Here is a 21,318-nt window from a genome sequence, read left to right as displayed (position 1 = left end):
AAATATCAGAGTGAATCCAGTGTCAATATGCTTTTCCCATCTTTTTTTCATTTGTACAGTGGCAATAAGGGAGAATGGGATACAGATTTCAGATGAAACACATGCACACAAATGAAATTCTTCCAGAATATGTATTCATCACAAATAAAATATTATGCTCTAAAATAAATCATTACTCCCAACTGAACCGTACTAGCAAACACCAAGAATTCCGCTCTCCTGCTCCGCCTCTTCCCATTTTTAATAATGAGAACATAAATGTTATTTTTTTCCTCCTTTGCCTAAGGAGACTCCTATTCCCATTGTCTCCAGGAATATATCTACATCTCTTTTACTGATGTAAAATACTGCAAAGTATTCTGCCTACGGAGGCCAAATCTCAAATCCTCAGGCTCCTTCTGTATTAAACTGTTTGGTGGATCTGACTTAAGACATCTGTTTACTCCCATAAAGCCACTAAGTAGCTTCTGGCTTGCGGAGAGCCAGGATGGGACCGGAAGAGGACACACCGTGACAAATGGAGGTGTGCTGGCAAAGCTGAGGAGCCAGGACAGAAGCCACAGATGATGTCCCAGGTTGCTTGCCAAGTCTGTGTGTGGGAATCGTGTCCAGTGCTTGTTTCTGCTCAGTGACACTGACGACTGAGTTAGACAACATGATCTCTACCACGCGCTCTCAGTTGTCTCAGATTTACAAAATTATGTTAATCTATTCTTATGCATAGTGACAACAGCATCACTGGAAAGCAGATCCCCTGGAAGTGAGCAGTACTGTTAACAATACAAGGTGCAAATTAGCTTGCGGAGGAATCAGGACCATTTCATTTTTAAGAAAAGAAAATAACCTATTTTACTGCAAGTTTCTTTGGCTCTGTGAGAGCTAATAATCTTCTACACCTTTATTCAAAAAAAAAAAATAGGAAAAAGAAACCCACCACCTCATAATCAAAGTCAAAATAAAGCATCGAGACAATCCTACTGAAAGATCTGGGTAACATTCCACTGAAACAGAAAACTCTCCTATTCAGAAGGTGCTCCACAGAGAAGAGGATGTTTAAGACCTGACCTGCAGCCAGCTCTCCCTTCCCAGGGCAGGGATGGGGCTGCTGGGGCAAAGTTATCAAGAACTGCACACATCTGTGGGGATTCCTAGGGAAGAAGCCAGTGCCTGGCTGCAGTTAAAGCAGAAAGGCATGCTCTGCATCACAGAATCACGGAATCCTTAGAGTTGGAAGGGACCTTTAAAGGACATCTAGTCCAACTCCCCTGCAATGAACAGGGACATCCACAGCTAGATCAGGTTGCCCAGGGATGAGGATGGGGTCCCCATGACCATCCCCACTGCCCCCATGGAGCCACCCAACCATGATGGCACAGCGGGAAGAGCGCTTCCTCTGCTCCAGCATCACCCCTTCATCGGGGTTCACCACGAACAGCAAAACAACCACCCTTCTGTCTGCTGCCACTGTTTCTTTTTAATAAACCAGAATGACTGGGGAAGAAAAAGACAATATGCTGAGCTGGCATTGTTGCTGAATTATTAAGCACAAACATAGCCTTGACTTGTTTGCAACTTTAACAAGTTAAAAGCTGAATTAATGCTTCTGCAACAAAAACACAACAAACTTGGTAATGCACATCGGGACTTGAGAGTACCAAACTGTCAGCTCCCTTTCATAAAATAAGGCCATTCTCCACTAGCCTGTATTCTTCTGAAGATGGTATGGAATCCATATGCACACATACACTCTCATATACATACACACTCATACCAGCAAACACAAACATTAGTGCATGCTGCCAAAGCTGGCTGACACAGTCAGGCAAGCGCACTCAATTCTGGATGCTGTTTGCTGCGATTCGTATGAATTACTCCCACTCCAACCCACTAGGCAGCAGTTCCCAAGGTCCCTGCCCTGTAAGTGCTTTCTCTCATCCCTCCTCTCTGTGGGGCAACGAGGTTGCCGCAAATGCTGAAGCATGCAGCAAACTCATAGAGCCACATCAATATCACTCAACCTGTCATCCTGGGTACCAATGCCGTATGTGAGTAAACTGGAGCTGTGTTTGTTTTCCCATAGATTAATCCCATAGATTAGGAAGAGTCATGGTGTTCTTTTTAGTACAGAACCCACCTTTCCAGAGAGCAGGGTTGGCTTGATGTATGTTTTCCCCCTGGACGCGAATAATAAAGCAGATGTAATTGGTAACATATTGTGGACCTAACCGAGGTGTAATTTATAGCTTTATGGCTTTCATTCCGTGGTACGCTTGAGCAATATCTCTTCATACAAAATAAAAAGGGGAAAAAAGGATTGATGCAGAAGAAGGAGAGAGTTTCATCTCACAGAGTCCCCTAGAATAACACCAGAAGAACCAATTGTCCCCAAATTAAAGTCCGAGATGTGAAGAGCAGCAGCTGCAACTTTCTCAGTGCTGCTGAAAAAATCAGAATAATCACTACCATTAGGAGACAGACTTTCAACTGGTGCAAACTGGCACAGCTCCAGTCGATATCAGCTGACGCTAAAAACAAGGTCAGCAGTCACTCAACATCATCAACGTCAGACGGCTGCCTGTGCCCTCATTGAAACGAGCTGTTGTTAGGATTTGGTTCCCACATCAACAACAAGCCCCTTGCTGTCCTGCCACATTGTTTGTGCGGGAACAGGGTACCCAGTTACCAAAAAAACAGGGGATTGGAGAAGGCAGAGCAGACACTGGGAGGGCTTTGGGCTCCAGTGCTGCCACTGCCACCCTTCTTGAAGGTCATATATAATTGTAAGAGAAAGATTTTTTTTCCCCTATAAAAGAAGGATGAAATTTTCTTTCTTCCATCCAAAATGATTTTTGCTAGTCTGAGGTTTTAGGGGACATGTCATAAGGAGAATAGCTCAGCTAGCTCTTCAGCATAGTCCGACACCAAGAAATTACAGTCTGATTGGCAGCTTGGTGATGGGAAAGGAAGGCGTCTGCAGCTAAGTCATTTTTATTGCAAATCTGCCTGTGTAGCTAATGGGAGAAAAACACAACCCTAAATTTCCCAAGGACATTATCAAATCGTGCTGGTGGCATATTCTTTTTTTTTTTTTTTTTAAATTATCTTTATTCCACAGCAATAGTAGAAATAGTAGTAAATGTGAGTAACAGTTGGATGGCTTGTTACAGGGATCAAATTCGACAATGCAGCCCATGATACAAATTACAGCTTCAGCCCTTTGGTTGCATGAGGTTTGCTATGACCCAGCGAGGAGATGGGACAGCTGCAGGAGGGCGATGCATGCTGGTCCAGCCCTGTGGCAGTGATGCCCTGAGCATCCCAGAGCTGGTGTCTGAGAAAGGAGCACCCCCACGCCTGGGCCCGGGGAGCTTGGGGCTCGGTTTCATACAGTCCCTGCATGTGGTGAGTGTCTGGGCAGGGAGCTGAATCAATGCAGGACAATGCATTAAATAAAATTGATAGTTCCTTTCTTTAATAAAGAGTTTTAGGGAGCCATTTAAAGCTCTCACACAATTGATAGTGACTGGATTTAATAGGGCCTTCCCCTGTCCTTGATGTGACTTAGGTAACTCCCTGCAGCATCCACATGAGCTGAAGTATGCAGTGTGCAGTGAGGGGACGATGCTAAAACGGACCGAATGACTTTGATTAAAAGACTTGTCTTTTTTTTCTTTCCTGAGAACTCCTCCCATGTCAGCTTGCATTTAATAATAATTTAGCAGGTGCTATTTACAATTCAGATGGCCCTCTTCTGTGTGCGTACACAAATCCCGCAGCCACCCCTCCAGGACTTCCAACAGGTTTCAGGGGAGCAAATGAGATAAAAGTTCCCTATCCACCCACCTCACCCTAAAGGGCAAAAACTGCACTGCGGGGACTAAAGAAAGAACAGTTTGAAAGTCACCGATGTTTTCTTCTGCTTTACTCAGAGCACTTAGTGCTGATTTATACAAGCGGCCTTTGCAGCGGCAGGAGACCCAGCCCCTGCCCTGTATTAAGCAGGCAGTAAGACCTTCTGCAGCACCTGCAGAGCTGCCAGTGCACTGTAACCAGAGGCTGCTTGCTGACTGCTGGGAGAGCGACAGAGCCTGCTTGAAAAATACTGTAAAAAGCACGAGGCATGTGTTCAGCATATAAATGATGCACACAAGACACTCCTGAAATAAATATCTTTCACTTCTCCCCAGAGAGACGCAAGCCTGAAAACTCATATGCACACCCAGGTTAAGAAGGCAATGGAAAGAGGATCTGCCAGGTATGCCTAATGTATTGCAACTTCAAAATAGCCATGTCTGAAGCACAGTGATCTTCTTCAAGGTGGCCTCTGTGTGGCCTCTTTAGAGTCACTGTCCCCAGTACCACACACTTCAGGAATTTCCTTAAGATGGACATCCGTGGAGGCTACACAAATTCCTTCCCTCATACTACTAAATGTTTAGAGAAACCTCAAAGAATAGTTCAGGCCCCAACGGCCTCAGCTCCTTCCTGTTCTTGGTGAGCAGAAGATGTTTCAAGAGCCTTCATTCCAGGTGAAAATCCCCCTGTCTTTCTGCTCTGCTTTTCCTGTCCTGCTATTAAAATGGTCTCATCCTAATTAGTAGATTCTTAAATGCTTAAGTAGGGCATAGTGGGTCTCAAAGATGTGACAAGAGCCTGCCACCTGCACTGCTCTGGCTTCACGTAGCTCTGAGCTGCCACGCTTGATCCACATCCTACAGACAGGGGAACAGCACTTTCTGACATGCAAAGTAGCCATAAATGCAATCAAAGGAACCATTTGAACAGCTCTTTTCCCCCACCTCCTTCCCACCTGCACAGTATGTCTCACCACAGCGAGATGGCAGGGGACCACAACCACCTTCACACCCCTGTATAATCTGCAGCACAACCCTGTTTGCTGTTTCAGTCTGCACCACAACCTTCCTTCATAGACAGATAAATGCTAGCAATCAGGACCACAGGCCCAGCCAGGCTGCCAGCAAGCACCACAGCAGGGTGGGCGGCTCCTCAGGCCTCCACTGTGGACATGGGCTGAAGGCCGGTGAAACGGCCACTCACCCCTCGTGGTGTGAGATGGCACACATGCACAGCCCCTGCAGGGGCAGCATCTCTTCTCCCAGGACTATGGCATGGAGACTGTGAAGTGGGAGAGCCATGCATGCAGGGGCACCTCCAGAGCCCCAGCACATCCTGCACAGAGGAACGAGGCTGTGCCACTCCAGCAGGCCCCATGCTGGAGGCTGGAAAACAGAGGTTGCTCCAAGCCCCATCCACCCATGCCCACCACACCTGGTGGGTCACTGGACAGTGCTGTGGAAGCTGGATGTGGACCGTGGGCAACCGCTTCAATGAGCCTGCTATCATCTGCAACACCAAACTCCAAGGAATTAGTGAACAGAAGTCACCGCCAACCACAGCCCTCCCTCTGAACCATCTGTGCTGTCTTTTATTTTGTCTCTGTAGACCAAAGTCAAGTCCCTGCAATATCAAGCCCTTCAGTGCTCAGTCACCACAATCTCACATCTTACCACTACAAACTCCACTCTTCCATATTCACACTAAGCCACAAAGCCCTACTATTAGATATCTTCTGTTATCTAGAAACATCACAATTCTTATTCATCCCTTTGATGTGGGTTCAGGTGCCCACAAACCTGAGTAACAATCCGTGGGCTCTTCTGACATATTCCTGGGTTTGAGCACATGAAGCTAAATCTGAGACAAATATATACACTTGGATTTAAGTCCTTAATTATACTTCACTGAAGGATTCTGTTGGGGTCACCTCCATCTCCCACTTTAATGAATTGCAGTAATGACAAGAGACATTATAGATTTCCTCTGCAAATCCTATGGCTAGTTTATGTTTCACATTACAGTTAATTAATGACACAGCACCTGAGAACACAGGTTAAAATATTCCTCACCAGAGGCTCAGCTGCCTTGTTATTTCACCACCGATGCTGCAGTGACTGACCTGACACTGACTTTGAGGCCTCGGGGTGAGAAGGCCCAGCAGGAAGGTCCATGCTACCCCAAACTGGGGGATACCTTGCTGGAGTTAAGCCCAGCACAATCAGAGCAGCAGAAAACTTCCTCTCCATGAACAGCCCTGCCTTGAGAACCTCACTCTGGGATCCAGAGGTGGGATGAGGAGGAATGAACAAGGTCAAGACTGCAGAACTGATGGCAGCCCTGCCTGGAAGCTTTCTCTGTGGAAGACACTGAAGAGTTCCTAACAAAACACCTAGCCAAAGAAGTTCATCTTCCCAGCTTCTTCCAGAGGCAGGCAGAGGTGAGGCCAGCACATGGTGTCCAGCTGGGGCTGCAGGCAGGGTGATGGGACAGCCATCAGTCCACATGCTCAATGAGCAGAACCGTGGTGACATTCGCAGCACTGCTCCAAATGAGGTATGGCATGCTTCCATCCTCCACAAGCCTCGGCCAGCTCCTCCAGGCCTGCAGAGAAGATGGGAAGGAAAGCTATCGAGGAATGATAGAATCACAGAGAATCCTGAGTTGGAAGGCACCTACAAAGATCACTGAGTTTAAGAAATGCTTTGTGGCTTCCCCACTCTGAAGACAAAATGGCACCAGATGAACCTGACAGCTATTTGGATCCACGTGCCAGGTAGGACTGTTTGGTAACAGCATATGCATTCTGGTCGACCTTCTCCCTCCCATCGTATGGCCTCTGTGGAAGGAAAGTAGAACAAACGGTAACCACAACATGTCTACAGAACCTGAAGTTTCCTCTGAAGAGCTCTACAAGACGAATTGTATGTATGTAAATACATAACTGGCCAGGGCTTGCCTTGAACTCCAGCTTAGCACGTGTGCAGGTCCGTACTTTCAACCTCCAAACAAATCTGTAATATGAGAGTCTCTGGGCTCTCACAATCTCCATTTCTGATTACTACTTGCTGACAGAGCTGCATTCTGAAAGCAGAACTGGAAATCAGAAGGCTCTCAGTGTGACTCTGCTTTCCAGGCAGCATGGCTCACATCACTCAGCTGGGTCACTTCAGTTTCCATCTTCAAAATAGGGGGTGACAACAGCACCCCATCTTACAAGGGAAACAGAGAACTGTCTTCATTTCCAACCCCAGATCCTACAGATTTCACTAGCTGCCCTACTTGGCCATCAGCTATATTAGTTCCCAAAAATGGGTGTTAGGGGCCCTGGAAAAGGGACGAAAATGAATCAGTGTTTCTCTCTGCTGCCCTGCCTTGTGCCCTATTCACCCACGCAGCGCTGGCACACTTGTGGCTTCCCTCAACAACTACCTAGTGGGAAGGAGATTTGGGTTTTTTCCACAGCTGTTGCCTCCCCACCTGGATGACTTCCCACCTGTAAATATTAGCTTTGTAATGCTGATGTCTCCAACTTGCCCGCAAGTTCAGTGAAGCCACAGGGAACGGCTGGCACCTTGCTCGTCAGAAGCAAACCTATTTGTGAAGGCAGGACATGGGCAAGGCTTGTTGGAGTCTCAGGCTGAGCCTCTCACTCCCACAGGATTTTTTCATAAGTGTTTCATTTGCAAAGAGGCAATTTCATGACATTCAGCGCTTGCTTTGTTTACGAAATCTGAAACTCAGATCAAGCACTAGCTGGGCTGAAAAGGTCAGTTTGCCTGTTCGCAAAGTCCCTCCCTTTGTTTCATTTCCGTCAGGATAAAAACCTGTTGGAGAGAAACAAACCTCTGGTGAGGTTTGGATGAAATACACAGGATCTAGGCTGCAAAGGAAGATGAAGATGCAAGGAGAATGGTGGGGAAGCTGGGGAAGGAGCTCTGCCACATCAGAAAATTGAGGTAGACTTTTTCAATGATCTCCTGACTATCCCAAAGCCGGGGTTAACTACCTCACCTTGCTTCTGCTGCAACATCTCTCCTTTTCAAATAAGAAAAACCAAAGACATGATTTACAGCACCCTACATTGAGAGCTATGGGGCGTTTCAGAAAATTAAAAAAAAAGGCTACTGCAGGTTGATTACTTGACCAGCATTTAAATTAGTTACAAGAATTCTGTATATAATCTGTCTTCCACAGGGACAGAAACACACATCCATCCAGAAAAAAAGCCCTTCAGTTCTGAAAGGAAACACATCTTGAGCATTAGTTTTTCACCTCGTCTTCCAGATTTTAGCCTCTCCATTGCTAAGGGCTAAGAAAACCTCCCAAAAGTGAAAACAATGGCTGAACAGTCACAAACCATTTTGCTGTTATCAACAGCTTTTGCTTTGCGTTCTGAATTGAGAGTATGAAACCAAAAATGTATGAAATGGGAAGGGCTGGGGCCTCCAGCACAGCTCAGAAGTAGGAAGGACGGATGCGCATAGTGGGACTGAGCAGCCCATCCCAACCAAAGACTGGTGGGGAAGTACTAGGGTTAGGGTTTGAATGTGAACTCTTTTCTCCTCAAAAATCCCAATTCACTCATCTCTTTACTTCACAGGCAGCATGTGAAAAGAGAAACCCTGCAGAAAAGTGTCACTTAACTGTCTTGATCCCTTCTATGTTTAGAGCACTGAGCAGATCACAGTGAACAAAGTGACACAGAATCACAGCGCTCTCTGTGACGACACTCAGCGCTAACAAGCGTATCCTTGGGAATCCTTGTCATCATCCAGAAGGCCCAATGATTTATTCTGCTTTATTTGAGGCTGCATTGATCTCTGTCATACAAAACACATGACCACACTCTGACACACAAGCACACACTTGCACTTGAACAGCCACAGGATGACCCATGTAGGCAACAAATCCCTCCTTCAGAAGAAACAAGTGAAGCTACCCCGCTACCCCAAGCAATCCTAAGGAAGTGCTTCTGGACACCTCCCTGCTCCATTCTGCTGGCTTGCTCCTGGAGATGGGGTCTGGCAGCACCTGCCCCACGCTTTTCACAGCAGCATTCTCTTTAAGCAAGGTCCAGTAGGACAGGGTCAGTTCAAGGTGCAGAGAAGAAGCATGTTCGGCTAAGGATGGGCAGCCTGGGTGATGCACAAAGCTCTTGCTAACACAGAAAGAAAACCTGATGTAGGCATGGGGATAAACTACATGAAGGATTTCAGAGCCTTGAAGAGTAAAGATCCAAGAGCTCAGGAAAAGACATCTGACTTGAGAAAGAAGGATATAAGGCTCTTGTGTGTGATGAAGAAGCTCGGGGATACCAGTAACTGCCTACTCCCCCCCGTCAAAGCTCTGAAATAGAAGAAATCAAAGGAAGCCATTAAGAGAAAGAAAACAATAAAAACCCCTACCTGTACCAACAGAACTCCCTATCTACCATCAGTCTCTCCCCCAGGTTTCTCTTTTGTACAGGATATGATTATTTATTGACGTATTTATTTACTCAGCTTTACAGTGTTTAATGCCACGGCTGTTAGGCTTTTTGCACTAGTGAGACTAAAGAATGATAGAGGAGGAATAAAATTGAAACTGGAGATCCAGTATGACAAATAGCAAATGCCTTCTGCAGGGCATGCTACAGCTGTGATGGGCTAGAAAGGGGGACCAACTTTCAAAAGCAGGGCCCTAGGCTGAGACAGCCTCAACCATTAGTCTGTCTGTACACACTCCAATCAAGAAAAACCGAGCGTGCAATAGCTTTGCTGGGGAGTGCAGCGAAAGAGAACCCTTGGTGTAACTTTCACTTGGTGATTTACAGATGTTGGACAGGGCCATGCAGAGATAAGGGCACCTGAGCATGCCTTGAGCCACATACGACTGCCTTCATGGGTCACTGCCAGTAACTTCTGGGCGGCACTCATGGGCACAGCACAGCAGCTGAAGCCAAACCTACAGAATCAAAACTCCAGGTCAAAAAAGATAGTTAGCTACAGACAGGCAGGCTAGCTAAACAAAGGTGCTGTCAAGCCTCCTCATCCATGGTCTTACATTTCTGAATTGACATGCCTCTATGTACTTTGCAACAGAGTGTTATCCAATCTCTTCCATAAGCATCTTTTTGGCACTACTACAGCTGTTTTGCAGCCACGTCCTTTTAACTCACAACAGCCAATTTCTCCTTTTCATATAGCAAAGAAATTAGAGAATTCAGGCTAGACACAGTGGGACAAGTTCAACACCATCAGTGCAATGTTGATACTACAGCCAAGCTGCCTAGTCTCACCTACTGCTTTTGATCAACTGTGAAAACAAAGTCTGGCCAAACTGAGTCACAAGGAAAGAAGAGTTTCTGGGAAAGCACGCTCTGTATGATTTTCTCAGAAGACACTAATACACTGCTGATTCCATGGATCCAGAAAAACAAATCAGTAAGATCTTGTGGTCAATCACAAGAGCTTTTGATAGCTTCATGAGAACTCTGGGCTATGTCTTATGTCTGACACAAGAATGACTGGAGAGAAAAACTGCCTGAGGTGGACCTACGTTGCTATAGCAATTATGAGAATCCCAGTAAATGATGAGAGGGGATAACTGCCAGAAACAGCGAAGGGAATTTAGTACCAAAAGCCCTGTGAGCATTCATTAGGCCTTATGCACTCAAAACTCATGGAAAGCTTTCAAAAACTTTCCTAAAACAAATATCCCTGTGGATGAAGAAACTGGAAACTAGACTCAGCAGAAGTACAGTAACTGGGGAAAGAATTTCAGTGGGAAGGGGGCCAGCCTACACGCCATTTAAACACCCAATTCATTTGAAGTTTGCAGCACTCCTTCACGGACATAGTCTCTGGGTTTGGTTGTTATTCATATCTGAAAATAGCCATGCTTCCCTCTTTAGTCTTCCTGGGCTCATGGGAGACTGCAATGAGTCACCAGAGGACCAGCTGAGTCATCCAGCCAAAGCCTGGGGAGAGATGCGAAATCGGTCATCACATCCACAATTAAAATGTGGATGACGGCAGCTGTCCTAGCAACCAACCGTGCATGAAGCAGCATGGGCTAGAGACCACTGCCACTACAGCCATTGTTTCAACCCAGATAGAAAAAAAGTCATAAAAGATACCAGTACAATGCCAAACAAGCTCTGACCATTGGTTCTGGACCTGACACAAGGCCCTTCTCCATTCAGCTTCCCTATCCTAGTCACATCAGGAAATAGGGAGTTCCTTATCTCAGAAGCGCCCTCCTTCATATTCCACATCCTTGACAATTTCCAGCTGGTTTTCAGACTTCTACACCTAAGTCCCAGTTCATTTCATTTCTTTAGTGTATCAACAAATCTCAGCAAAAGCTGTTTCAATACACAACCTACCTGAGGGCCAAATAGCTGTGACCTTTTAAGAACACAGGTCCGTAATTCATTTTGATGTCTATTGTTTTCAGAACAAAAGAGAGCAGGGCAATTGCTTTTGTGCACAGAAAATGTATTTACCTAACAGGCTTTTTATGGTGATCACAGAAGTTTTTAAGTTCAGTATTCAGGACTGGGGGAGACTGTTAGCTTACTTTGTGAGCACAATGCACCACAACCTCACAGTTCAGCATCCAGCAAATGATGCTAGTCCCAGCCTACTGCCCAGCTGTGGGCAAACGTGGACCACCCAGCTCACACCATCAAGCACATTTCTGACACACTTGGATGGGTAAAAGTGCAGAGCGGGACCTCAAGTCCTGCAGCACCAGCCACAGGAGTAAAGTTTAAAACAGACACATTCATATCAGTGCCTACAAAATCAGTGTCCCATGACACAGAGCTCGTCTTAATCTCCGTTCACATTTATGGTATTCTGACAAAAATAGAAAAAAAAGATGCAGCTGAGTGACAAAAAATCACTGGGGGCTATGGAAAGCCCTAATATTAACTATTATGGAAATATTTACTTCACAGAGGAGACAAATAAAAGAGAGAAGATGTAGCTCTACAGCAAAATGAATAATAGGTAGATCTCCAGGGAACATCTGTTCTCCCCGTGTTGTCATGGAAGAATAACACTGACTTGAAAGGACTGGAGCACATTTCACAGCTGCTCGGGGAAACCCGTCTCCGTACGGCTCACCATCACTCTCTGAAACGCACTGCCCAAGCTGAGGGACCGCAGATCAGCTACAGGGACAACCCATGGGGCAAGTGAACAGTGCATGGCACTGAGGGACTGCATGTGAGATGGCACTGGACAGATTTCCACGAAACTGCCAATTCCTGATGCCACTCTTGTTTTTTCTCAATCCTTCCCTCCAGCCCATCCCTGGGTTTCAACAAGGCCACAATGCACCTGTGCCTCCACTTCCAGCCCTCTGCACCTTCTCTCCTTTTCTCTTTACCAAAAAAAGAAAGGAGATTAGGGCCAAGAGGTTTGGATGGACATTGGCCAGCAAAGGACCAGCAAGACAGTGCAACATTGGTGCCTTAGGGAAGACAGGTGTCAAACAGCAGCAGGTATAATGGGACATGCTCTTTTAAAGGCTCAGCAGTAGAGACTCTGAGCTGTTAAAATGAAATGATAACACACCTCCTGCTCTACAAGGACAGAAAACAAATGTGAAATTGGATCCTTGCTGCACCACTAGATGCCCAAATTGACCCTCCTGCTCCCTGCTCTGCCAGCTCCAAGGAACAGGCTACTCCTGGAGGAGCTTTAAAAACTCCTTTAAAAAAGTCCAAGCAAGTGTTCTGAGAACCCCTCACTTCCTGAAGGCACCACAAGCAGCTCAATGAAGCAGCTCCCACACCTGGCACCCCTGGGTCCCGGCACCAAGGGCTGCTCCCGTACCAGCCACACACAGTGCAGCAAGCAGAATGTGTGGCTCAGCGCTTGCAAGCTGCAGTGAGCTTGTCAGACTGTGCAAGACGTGAATCACAGGGATTGCCACAACAGCAACACAGTGTGCAGCCCTGCAAAACAAACAAACAAACAAAATCTGAAGACATCCCAAAACAGATTTAAGCAAAAGGCCACTCTCCTGGAGCTGCCAGTATAGTTACACTAGAGGGCTTGCATGAAAAATACATATATATACACTTCCCTGACTTGTGACACTTGAGAAATTCTTCTGCATGGGGAAAAGCAAGAGCAACACTCAGGCTCTTCCCCTGGGGCACACAGACCCTGACCAAAAAGACACCTGGGATGCTGGAAGTGAGAAAATATTTGTAGCAAAGGCTGCTCACTGCATCCAGAGGTTGCTCAGGGTCTTCTCCAACATGGCAAGAAAGCTATGTTGGAGAAAGAGCAACATCTCTTCCTGATTATGTCCTACCAGAGACCTCAGTGAACCTGTGAGGCTGAAGCATGGAAGTTAATTCTCCAAGCACACCTGTATGGTCTCCATGTTGCCCCTACCCTCCAGAGGGCAACCTTCAGAACGGATGTGAGATGACTGCTCCATCTCCATCCATGCTGGGCCACCAGGAGACACCATTCTTCAAGGCAGCCAACAAAGAGACCTGTCGCTAGTAATGAGTGGATGTATATATATTTTTAAACTTGTATCATCACAGAAAGGTCAGTGAAGCTAGTGACCACTTCACCATTCTGTTTTCCCCTGCTCTTCAATCATCTCTCAGTGTCACCTCTTAGGCCAGAGTCTTTCTGATGCCGGCAGACACGCCTCACCTTCTAGCTTGTGATTGCATGAGTGTTACCCAAGGAGTGAATTAGGCAGGCAAAAGCAATGGGGAAAAGCACAATGCCAGTTTCTTTATCCTGGAGGACCCAGGCCAGCGAATTCAGCTTTTCCAGGTTAAGACAGTGCCTGCATTAGAAAATATTCTATAAATTCTTCATTTAACTGTTCCCCAAAGGCAGCCGGCTAGACCCTCCTGCTCCAGGCACGTGGGGCTGTGTCTGAGTTTAAGCACATGAATTGTCTTAACTGACTGCAGCAGGACAACTCATGCATTTAAAGCCAACCACATGTGTAAGCGTTAGCAGGATCAGCACATTAGTCATCTTGCCTTGTTTTCTGCAAGGGGTTTTGAGTAGAAAAAGAAAAAAAGAGAAAAAAAGCAAAAACCCCCACAAAACTTGCCGATACAGTTTAGATCCCAGAGTCATACTTGAAGCTAAATTAAATCCCTCTCTCCCACTCTCCCATTTTTAAACTAAGTAATTTTCTACCAGTTAAGTCTGCTGAAGCATTTTACTGATTTAAAAAAGAAATCTTGGGGAAGGGATGGTCTAGGGAACAGATGCCAACTCCACAAGCTACATACTCACAGAAAGCCCGCACAGGCATTCTGCAGGTTCTCCAGTCCTGCATTGCCTTGCAGATTTGCCCTTCACTTCTCTCCCCACGACCAGTAACACGCACATGCAAACACACTCTGTGGTCTCACAGAGTTCATCTGCTCCTGTGGCGCGTTCTCCACCTGGAGTGAAAAATCCTCTTTGTAACACAACATTGTCGCTGCGGCCAACGGTGATGTCACAGACTGAGCATTGTGACTTCAGCTGGGGAAGAAGCAGCGGGAACAGATGAACTCCAAAAATAAAGATATTGTTTTGATGTAAACAGCCTTCGCAGCAAAAAAAAAAAAATAGCCTTAATAAATACATAATAAATAGCTTTCTCTAGGCAGAACTCTCAAAGTCCCAAGTAGGCACTGAAAGGTTTTTCATTTTATTTCTGTTCTGTTAAGAAATGCAGCTGTATTAGCTTTTGAAATAAACATTTTCTACCCCTTTTTTTAATTTTGTTTTTAATACCTTAATGTCTCCTCATTGTCCCAGAATAAGCAAACATCATCACTGTGCAAAGAAACAAGACCCGGGAAATAACACTGTGTGTTTCCAAAACGTTCCATAAATCCACAGGCAGCTTGCAAACACCGTCTGGATTCCTGGGTGAGGGCTGTTGTTTTTCATAGAAGTCACGTATTAATGCATCTTGAAAAAAACCTTAGCCCCGTTCAGTCTCAACCCTTCCACCTTTACACTGAACACCAGAGGTTATAATTACACCCAGGAGCGGGAATAAATTAAAACAAGTGCTGTTGCCACCTTGTCCTCATTTTCTCAACGAAAAGTGATCCCTTCTACCGTGTCTTATGTGCTCTGGCCCAACTCAGAACAGATCTGGCTAGTGGCAAAAGGGCAAAGAGCAGGTTTTTGTGAGACTTTTTCAGACGTCAGAAATGGAGTAGCGCACTCCTTGCCCCAGCACATAGCAGGTCTTCAGTGGGGTCGTCACCCTCACCACCTCCCTTCCGCTGCCCAGGATCTCTCAGCTCTGGGGCCCTGCAAGCTCTGTAGTGGGAGCGGGGAGGTAGAGCGTATGCACGTCATGGCTTAGGTCCTTACCACCCTTCCGTCCCAATGGTTATTTGGGAAGCAGCAAATCGCAGCAAAGCCAGCACCCTGCTGTTAGCATGTGGAATGCAGGAGGTCTCTGCAGAGAAAAGACTCCAGCACAAAGCTGGGTTTTCCTCCCTGGTATTCAGCCCTAAGCACAAGTACAGCTGTGAGGTGACTGATGATGCCCATGCCGCTGCTCAGTCTCTTTGTGCAGGCACACGCAGCACGAAGCAGCACTACAGGACCACAGGCCCCTCACTCCTTGCTCGCAGGGCCCTTAGCTTGAGCAGGATCATCCGCTCCACCCTGACTTCACCTGCATGGTTTCAACAGAGCCGGGCAGGGCTGAGAGATCCCACCCAGATCTCTTTTGCCATCAGAAAGTTTGAGGTGAAACGCTGCCCTGTGAAAGTGCAACAACAGGAGACATGATGAAATGAACACAAAAATAAAACTCTTTACTCAGAGAGTGGTGAGGCACTGGAAAAGGTCACCCAGAGAAGCCGTGGGTGCACCATCCCTGGAGCTGTTTAAGGCCAGGTTGGATGGGGCCCCGGGCAGCCTGAGCTGGTGGGTGGCAACCCTGCCCATGGCAGGGGATTGGAACTGGGTAAGCTTTAAGGTCCATTCCAACCTAAGCCATTCTATGATTCTATGATCCTATAAAGTCATACAAGTAAGAGATCTAAGTTCAAATGTATGTCTCCTTCTGGATGAGTCAATAGCAGGGAATGTGAAAAGCATCTGCTATTAAACAAAAAAAAAGAGCAAGCACAAGAAATAGAAAGAGAAACTACATTTGCTTAAAAACAATTGCCTAACGCTTGAACAGCTATAATAACCAGCCAGGGCTAGCAGGCCAGTGTCAACATTAACAAACCTTTTTGAAAGCTCACAAGCAGAAGGGAAAACACTGTTAGGACCTCATTTATCAGCTTCTCAGGGGACAACACAAATAATAAGCAGCTCCCTCCCCACTGTAACCTAACAGCATCCTATCTTTACAAAAAAATGATGCTTGAATATTCTTTCTGAAATATACACTTGCTACATACAGTCAAAACTAAAAAAAAAATACAGGACATTTTTAAGAGAAACTCCACGGGGAAAAGCAACTGCAAAATAACCAAACTTCAATTATGAAAGCCACATCAAGAAGATGTACATCCTAGTTTGACTCATAATGCAGGCAGAGAGCAAGCAAGATTCTTAGCTTGTAATGCTCAGTGAACAGGTTCAGATGCTGAAGTGTAACCCTTTAAAATCAGTGTACATAGGTACCTCTTGTCACACCAAAAATCTTTGCTCTCCGCACCCTTCCCAGTCACAGCACCAAAGTATCCAGCTCATCCCTACACTAAGTCAGTGCTGCAGTGTGCATCCCAGCCTACCAATAGCTTGGTCATCTGTGGCATGATGATGATTTCTACTTAAAACCCTCAACCAGAGCATCCTCCTCCCCTGCTGTTGCCCACACACAACTCCAAACTCGTAACAGGCTGTGGGCAGTGCTATTTCATTTACCTGCAGAAACACATATGGGTAGAAAGGCAAAATATAACAAAAATGAGCAAAAGTAGGGGGATTTGGGGATGGTTCTGCGAGTGAGTCAGGGCTGGGTCATTTGCCCAAGTTTAACGATGTCAGACTCGTGTGTGTATGAAAATTTCTCTGGGGAAGGACCCAGCAAAGGGAAAGCCCAGAACTGTGAACAACCAGGGGAAAATCAGACAACCCACAAGACCCACAGCAAAAAGCAAGGGGATGATCTTGTCCTTATTTATAATAACTTTCAAGTCTCTTGGTTTGTGGCATCACTGTTTAATGGTACACAGAGCTATTGTAGCAACACAACATAAACTGAGTAGTTGTCATAAAGGAAAAAAGACATCTTGGTTTGTCTGCTTTTATTCCATCCCTGACTTCTCTCTATGCTGAGGACCACAGATGCTCCAATTCATAGTGCCTGGACACAAGGCTTTATCAGGAATATTCTTCTCTGATGACCAGTGGCAGAAGATGTTTCCCTGTCTTTTCTTCCATGAGCAACAGCTGCTGATTATTCCTCATGCCCACTCAATGTGACAAACAATTACACAGAAAACAGAACAGGTGAAAGCAAGATTATTGAAAGCTGCTAATCAAGAATGCAAGGCTCAGGAAACTTCTGTTTTATGGCTGCCTGTGCAACCTTCCTTCGCCCTCTTTTTCCTGGGTATTGTGATAGAGCTGCTAATTGCATAATAATTGCAGGTTATTTTTCTACAGGACTTCAGCCTCACCCAGTACACAGGATACATGGTGCTCATTTCGTGAGCAACTTTTCAGTATTTCATCCTCCCCGCATCAGCTGAGGTGTGGCCCCAAGCCTTGTTTACCAGGTACCAGTCAAACTGTTCTGCAGACGGAATTAGTAATTTACTCATGGGCTTTCCTACCATATGCATCATTACAGTAACTGAATGTTTCACAAACATGAAGGAATGTATTTTCACAATGCCCTCATAAAGTAAGACTCTGCATTATCCATATGGCATGGGCAGGGAATTGAGGCACAGAGAGATTAACATAAAAAGCTTCCACTAATTTTAACTGTCTAACTGAAACTCTTAGGTCCCAGTTCTTCAGAGATCTGTTTTATCTGCTGTGAACAATTTTTTTGTAAGGCTTAAAACTTGGCCAAATATGGGCTAATGTTCTTGAAGACTGCAAGAGGTGTGCCTCTGATATACAAACTGTAGACATGTCCAAGGGGCTGTTAAGGTGAGGACTGTCTCCTCATTTATTTGAACATTTTCTATTTTTAAAATTCAGTGAAAATTTCTACAGAGTTAGGAGTCTGCTGTTTTCTGACTCTTCAGTCTGAGGCAGGTAACTGGGATGGAAAATTTTAGCCCAGAAAATTTAGGTTGGGAAGTCGTGAACATCTGAACAGAGGGTCTTATATTAGGGAGGCTGCCGGGTGGCCTCAATAGCAGGCCACCATCATGACACGTACTTATCTTTCTCATGAATTATATTATCCAGCTGCTAAAGAAACTACACAGGCCAGATATTACACTAACAAAACCAAATCCAACTTAAATGCAAAGTGTAACTAAAGCTCCATTTCATATCCTGGTTCTGTTCAGATAAACAAAAATCATTTATTTTTAATCCTAATGCACAATAAAGTCCTGCTACTCAGTTCCAAATAGCAACTTTTGCTTAGAGCATGAGCCCCAACCTTCCTCCTGTTCTCCCTGAAAGAGGAAGGAAGTTGAGCATCAGGCATTGTAGACAGGAGTGGTCATAAGCTGGATATAGGACAAATGGATGGACGGTTCTCAGAGGCAGGGACTCTTACATTGCTATCAGTCAGTCTTTCCCAATTAGTTACAGGGAGAATCACAAAATCCTAAATAAAGAACCAAGTGAAAATTTCAGGCAGTGATTCATCTGCCTGTTAACAGCAGCAAAGAAAGACAAACAAAAGAACAGACAGACAAGGGAAAATAAAAATCAATCAATCCATGGTACCATCCTTCTTCAGAGAAATAATAAATTATTTTTTAGGGAGACTTCTGTAGAAGCATAAAATCCAGCCTTCTAACTGTCCACTGAATTGGATGGAAATAGAGTGAGACAGTATGTGAGCTGGCAGGAGAATTGCTTGCTCCACCACCTTGTGAACATGCAAGCACAACCCAGGGATAATTCCCGATGACTCCCCTTTGCCACCCAAGCTGTATTCCTGGTGAATGATGTTATAAGCTGTCCCTCACCCCTGGCACATACCACACGCACAAAGAGATGAACACAGACCCAGTTTCTCTGTCCTGCACTGTGAACTCTTGCTTTATATCCCTGCTCTTCAGCCAGTAATGTCTTCTGACTGCATGAGCATTGACTAATTTAGTATTTTTAATTACAGAAGGATTTACAGCACTGCACTACAGTGCTCTCCTTTACTACACCCACTGTTTCTATTGGATCTGGGTACATTCTATATACAAAGTTGTACATTAGACAAATTACACTGCACATTAAGTAAATCTCTCTTTAGAAACAGGATGAGAGGAAGAGGCAAACCTTCCTCATTTCTAGTGTATAAATTAATACATTTGAAATCACTGTAAAGGAAGGGCTCTACGCCAATTTATAAAAAAAAAAAAAAAAAAGATAAACATTCTTCACAAGGAATCAAATTTATGTAGGAGATGCAGTCTTTTTCTACTATTTTGCCTAATAAATAAAACAGCTGGTCTGAGGAATCAGGTCAATTGGTGTCTGGAAAAAGCCCCACTAAAGCTGCTATATAACCTAGTTTCTCAAGCTGCATGAGGCATCCTAATTTTGGAGAGGCAAAAGTCCATGAAGAGGAAGCCCGTATGCCTCAGCTTCTGGCACTTTGGAGTTATGGAGTCTACATATCACAAAATGCAGCAGTAATTGAGGTATGTTGCAGAAAGATAAAGAGCTAGGCTCTGAAGGAGCAAAACAAGACACCTGATGCATTCAGACGTATGCATTAAATATAGATAGTGATCCTGGGGATCTCGATTTGTGGTCATCCAACATGAGGGAACAGGAAAGGACATGGCTTTCACATGTGCTCAGATTCCCTCCAAGCCAGTCCACATATATGGCTGCCACAGCAGGTGACATCACCTCTCCTCACAGCACTCCACGGCATGAGATTCAGTCCCTCCCATATCACATGGGAGCCTGCATCCAACAGTGCCACAGCAAAGCCACAGATGGGCACAGAGCACATTCCAGGCCCTGCAGTGAGCTGTGGCCCCAAGAGTGATTCCCACTGCACTCCCTCCTCCTCATCATCACCCTTCTCTGGAGGGCTGCAGGTTTTCATAGCCTAGTGGCCAAATAACTGCAACAGGTCCCTTTTTTAATCATGCAAGAGAAGAACAACAGCAAGGAGCAAAACACCACTCTTACAGGGTAAGTCTAAGCCTAAGAACTCTCTGCTGGTTATATGACATATCCTCATTGAAGAGCTCTGGTCAGAGCCTGTTCCATGCCCACTGCCAACCTGTCCCGAACCCCCAGCTGCCCCTCCCCTGCCACAACTCCATGCCATTCCCTCGGGCCCCGTTGCTGTCACAGAGAGCAGAGCTCAGCACTGCCCCTCCGCTCCCTGTGAGGAGCTGCAGCCTCCATGAGGCCTCCCCTCAGCTCCTCTGCTCTGCGCTGAGCAAACCCAGGGTGCTCAGCCGCTCCTCACACACCTTGCCCTACAGACCCTTCATCTTTGCAGCCCTCCGTTGGATGCTTTGTAATAGCTCTGTGTTCTTCTCATATTGTGGTGCCCAAAAATTGCATTCAGTGCTTGAGGTGAGGCTGCACGGCGCAGAGCAGAGCTGGACAATTCCTTCCCTCACCCAGCCAGCAGTGCTGGGCCAAGGGTACAGTTGGCCCTTTGGGCTGCCAGGGTACACTGTTGCCTTTCCTTTCATCCACATTCTACAGAAACAAAGATGGAGCTAAAAGAAAAAGTGACCTTCCTGAGCTTAAACAGCAAGGCAGCAGCAGAACAGGGAAATGAAACCTCCTGACCCACAACCCTAGGTTTTAGTCTCCTAAATAAGAATTCTCTTTCCTCATTAAAGAACTAAGAATGGGAAGAGAATGAGGAATATTGTGCAGATACATTGAACTTGGCCCTTAGAGGGCTAATAATATGAAATACTTCTTTTTCCTTCTTACCTCCATTTCCCCTGATAAAGTTACTGTGACTTCAAGGACTATCCTTTTTTACTGGTCTATTTTCACTTAATCTGTCGGCTTGACATCATTTTCCTTCTGCAGCCAGAGACTGCTGTTCCCAGAGAGAAAGTTTCCTCCTCTCCTTCAACCTATCTGGATGTCCTCTCATCACCCTAGATGGACACTACTCTGATTTTTCTATCACGCTGAGGGACACCAAAGTCCTATCTGCTGGTCTCAGCCTGCAGTAAGTGGAAGCCTAAAAGGGCACCCTGGAGGTAAAACCTGGTTGTTCCCTATTAATTTTTAATTTCAATAATGACTCCAGAGAAAGGAGGGAGATATAGGTCGGAGACTTAGGGGGCTGAGTTGAAACTCAATGTCTTCGTTCTCATTTTTTTTTTCC

At 45.6% G+C, this 21,318-nt stretch overlaps 1 protein-coding gene and 1 long non-coding RNA gene across 7 annotated transcripts in view; one reads left to right on the top strand and one right to left on the bottom strand.

Moving 5' to 3' along the window:
• HIPK2 (homeodomain interacting protein kinase 2) overlaps window positions 1-21,318 on the bottom strand; it is a 131,863-nt gene that overhangs the window by 92,215 nt on the left and 18,330 nt on the right. For 2 of the 6 annotated variants that reach the window (XM_021387815.1, XM_021387853.1), the window contains exon 1: window positions 14,130-14,297. The exons of the other annotated variants lie outside the window; for them this stretch is intronic. In XM_021387815.1, coding sequence (XP_021243490.1) covers window positions 14,130-14,172 — 43 coding nt within the window. In that variant the 5' untranslated portion in view covers window positions 14,173-14,297. Of the gene's footprint in view, window positions 1-14,129; window positions 14,298-21,318 lie in introns of those variants that run through there. 6 annotated transcript variants of the gene reach the window in all.
• Window positions 3,200-9,268, top strand: LOC110394149. The gene is made up of 2 exons (XR_002435393.1): window positions 3,200-7,814; window positions 8,459-9,268. It is a non-coding gene; the product is annotated as an uncharacterized LOC110394149 (long non-coding RNA).

The sequence above is a fragment of the Numida meleagris genome, chromosome 1 (genome assembly GCF_002078875.1).
Source record: "Numida meleagris isolate 19003 breed g44 Domestic line chromosome 1, NumMel1.0, whole genome shotgun sequence".
Lineage (NCBI taxonomy): Eukaryota > Metazoa > Chordata > Aves > Galliformes > Numididae > Numida > Numida meleagris.
The sequence above is the reverse complement of the archived record's forward strand: the minus strand, read 5'-3'. Positions and strand labels throughout refer to the sequence as shown.